General features: G+C 40.8%; 1 protein-coding gene across 1 annotated transcript in view; it reads left to right on the forward strand.

Annotated features, from left to right (window-relative positions):
• Nucleotides 1-291: 291 nt before the first annotated feature.
• Nucleotides 292-2,096, forward strand: part of LOC110024356 — a gene marked incomplete at its 5' end in the record, with an annotated part of 18,828 nt that continues 17,023 nt past the window's right edge. Inside the window, 1 exon segment of the mRNA XM_020724276.1 lies at nt 292-712. Coding sequence (XP_020579935.1) covers nt 292-712 — 421 coding nt within the window.

A 2,096-nucleotide genomic window follows, 5' to 3' on the forward strand; every position in this document is an offset into this window, starting at 1 on the left:
GTGTTTCCTTTTGCTTTTTAAGGTAAATTTACATACCAAGCACATAACTTTTAAGTATTTACATTAAGCACCCCAAACTTCTTACACACCTACCCATTTCCGTTTCTAGTTCTTCCCCCCTTTCTCTTTGCTGTGTTTCTACTCCTCTCTCACTCCCTTCCCGTCTCCTCCGAGGGGAGAACCAAGGAGACGATAAATCTCGAAAATGGCTCGGCTTCTGAGAGAGAGAGGAAGCCCTGGCCACTCCAGGAGGATTTCTTCCAGCAACCCCCTGCGTTTATCTGTGTCGCAGATGAGCTCTAGTTCGACGGAGTACCTTCCTTCGCCGTTTGGCGTATTGGGCTGCAACTTGTCAGATGCGGAGCGCCGGGAGACGGCATACGAGATTTTCGTCGCCGCTTGCCGAACCACCAGCGGGAAGCCGCTCACTTTCATTCCTCAAGCGGAGAAGACGGCGACGCCGCCGTCAGCTGAACGGTCGCCGTCACCGTCACCGTCGATGCAGAGATCGCTGACGTCGACGGCTGCTAGCAAGATGAAGAAAGCGCTGGGACTGAAGCCATCGAAGAAAAGCCCGGGGAGGGATAGCAGCCCCTCTAGGGCGGTGAAGAGGCCGGCGACAGTGGGAGAGTTGATTAGGGTGCAGATGGGAGCGTCGGAGCAGGCGGATTCACGGATCCGGCGGGGACTTTTGAGGATCGCCGCCAGTCAGGTCTGCCGATATGATCTTGTCTCATGCTTCTTTTCGAATTTGTTACTAGTTCTGTGATTTTGTTACTAGTTAAGATTGGTTTAATTCCATTGTTTGACATTGGGATTTCTAAACCACCAAGGCATGCCTTAGTTTCCCCTTTGATAATTGAGCCGTTGAATTGGTAGCTGTAACCTCTTTAATTTATAGTATTGTCATCGATTGGTTGTTCCTTCGCGTTTATTTTAACGTATGTACAGGTTTTTTAAGCCTGGAAGTTTGATTGACCTTATCAATATGTTTATTTTTGTAATTGCAGCTAGGTTTCCTGATGGCTGTCATTTTGTTGAAATTTGCTTTTGGCTATCTAGATGACGTTGTTTATTTTGTGCTTGGTAATGGACAGAATTAGTTTATTATCACCTGCTGCAGCTCATTTGTAAATGTTATGAAGGTTGATTGGCTCAATTTTCTGTAGAATTTTTTTGACCTGTTAGTCTTGTTTCTCAAGAAAAAGCTTATTCAATCTAACAGTTTCTTTTCTTGAGTAATTTCTTTGCCCATGAATGAAATAGTTGGACGGGCAATGTTATTATACTGTAAGATAACTCATAGAAGGATTTGCGATTTAAAGTTAATATTGCAATGGATATCTTTCTCTACCATCTAAAAGTTGGCGTTTTTATCAATGGAAATTTACATATTCTGTATTTACATATCTCGCACCTAAACTCTCATATTTACATTCATAGAATTTTGGCGCTTTATATAGTGGCAGTAGTGCTATTTTTTATGCGATCTTAAAGATTTGAGTGCGATGTGTGTAAATATGAAAGTTTATGTGTGATATATGTAAATACATAAGAATTGCGTGCTATGTATGTAGATGGTCTTTCTGTCAATTTCATGCAGTGCTGTGATCAATTATGGTTTTACCACTAGAACCCTTTTACTGAGTATTTGAGTCTTTCATCTTATTAAATTTATTGCAATAGTGAATTTTTTATTTTGAATGTGATATGTTTACTAACATAGCAACTATAGTTGTGAAAAAATCATGGAATCAAGCTAGCTTTAGTTCTTCAATGATCGGGATTTTGAGCACGAATTGATTGCCAACATGTTAGAGATCAACTTTGTATGTTTTTTTTATGTATCGCTTAGAGGCCTTCATCGCGTTTTACTTTCATCCTGGCCTCTTGTTTTTCTTAAATTTGGACATCAAATTCTATGATTTATCAATATCTATATAACTCCTGTTCCTATGTCGGTACAAAAAAGGAGAAAGGAAGAGATTGTTTGGGGGTCGCCCGTAAGAAGCTGTCGGCAGCCGGAATCGAAATCCCATCGCCCGCTTCGGAAGGACGTTTTAATTTACGTATATATATATATATATATATATATA

The sequence above is a fragment of the Phalaenopsis equestris genome, unplaced genomic scaffold, assembly GCF_001263595.1.
Source record: "Phalaenopsis equestris unplaced genomic scaffold, ASM126359v1 Scaffold000255, whole genome shotgun sequence".
Taxonomy (NCBI): Eukaryota; Viridiplantae; Streptophyta; class Magnoliopsida; order Asparagales; family Orchidaceae; genus Phalaenopsis; species Phalaenopsis equestris.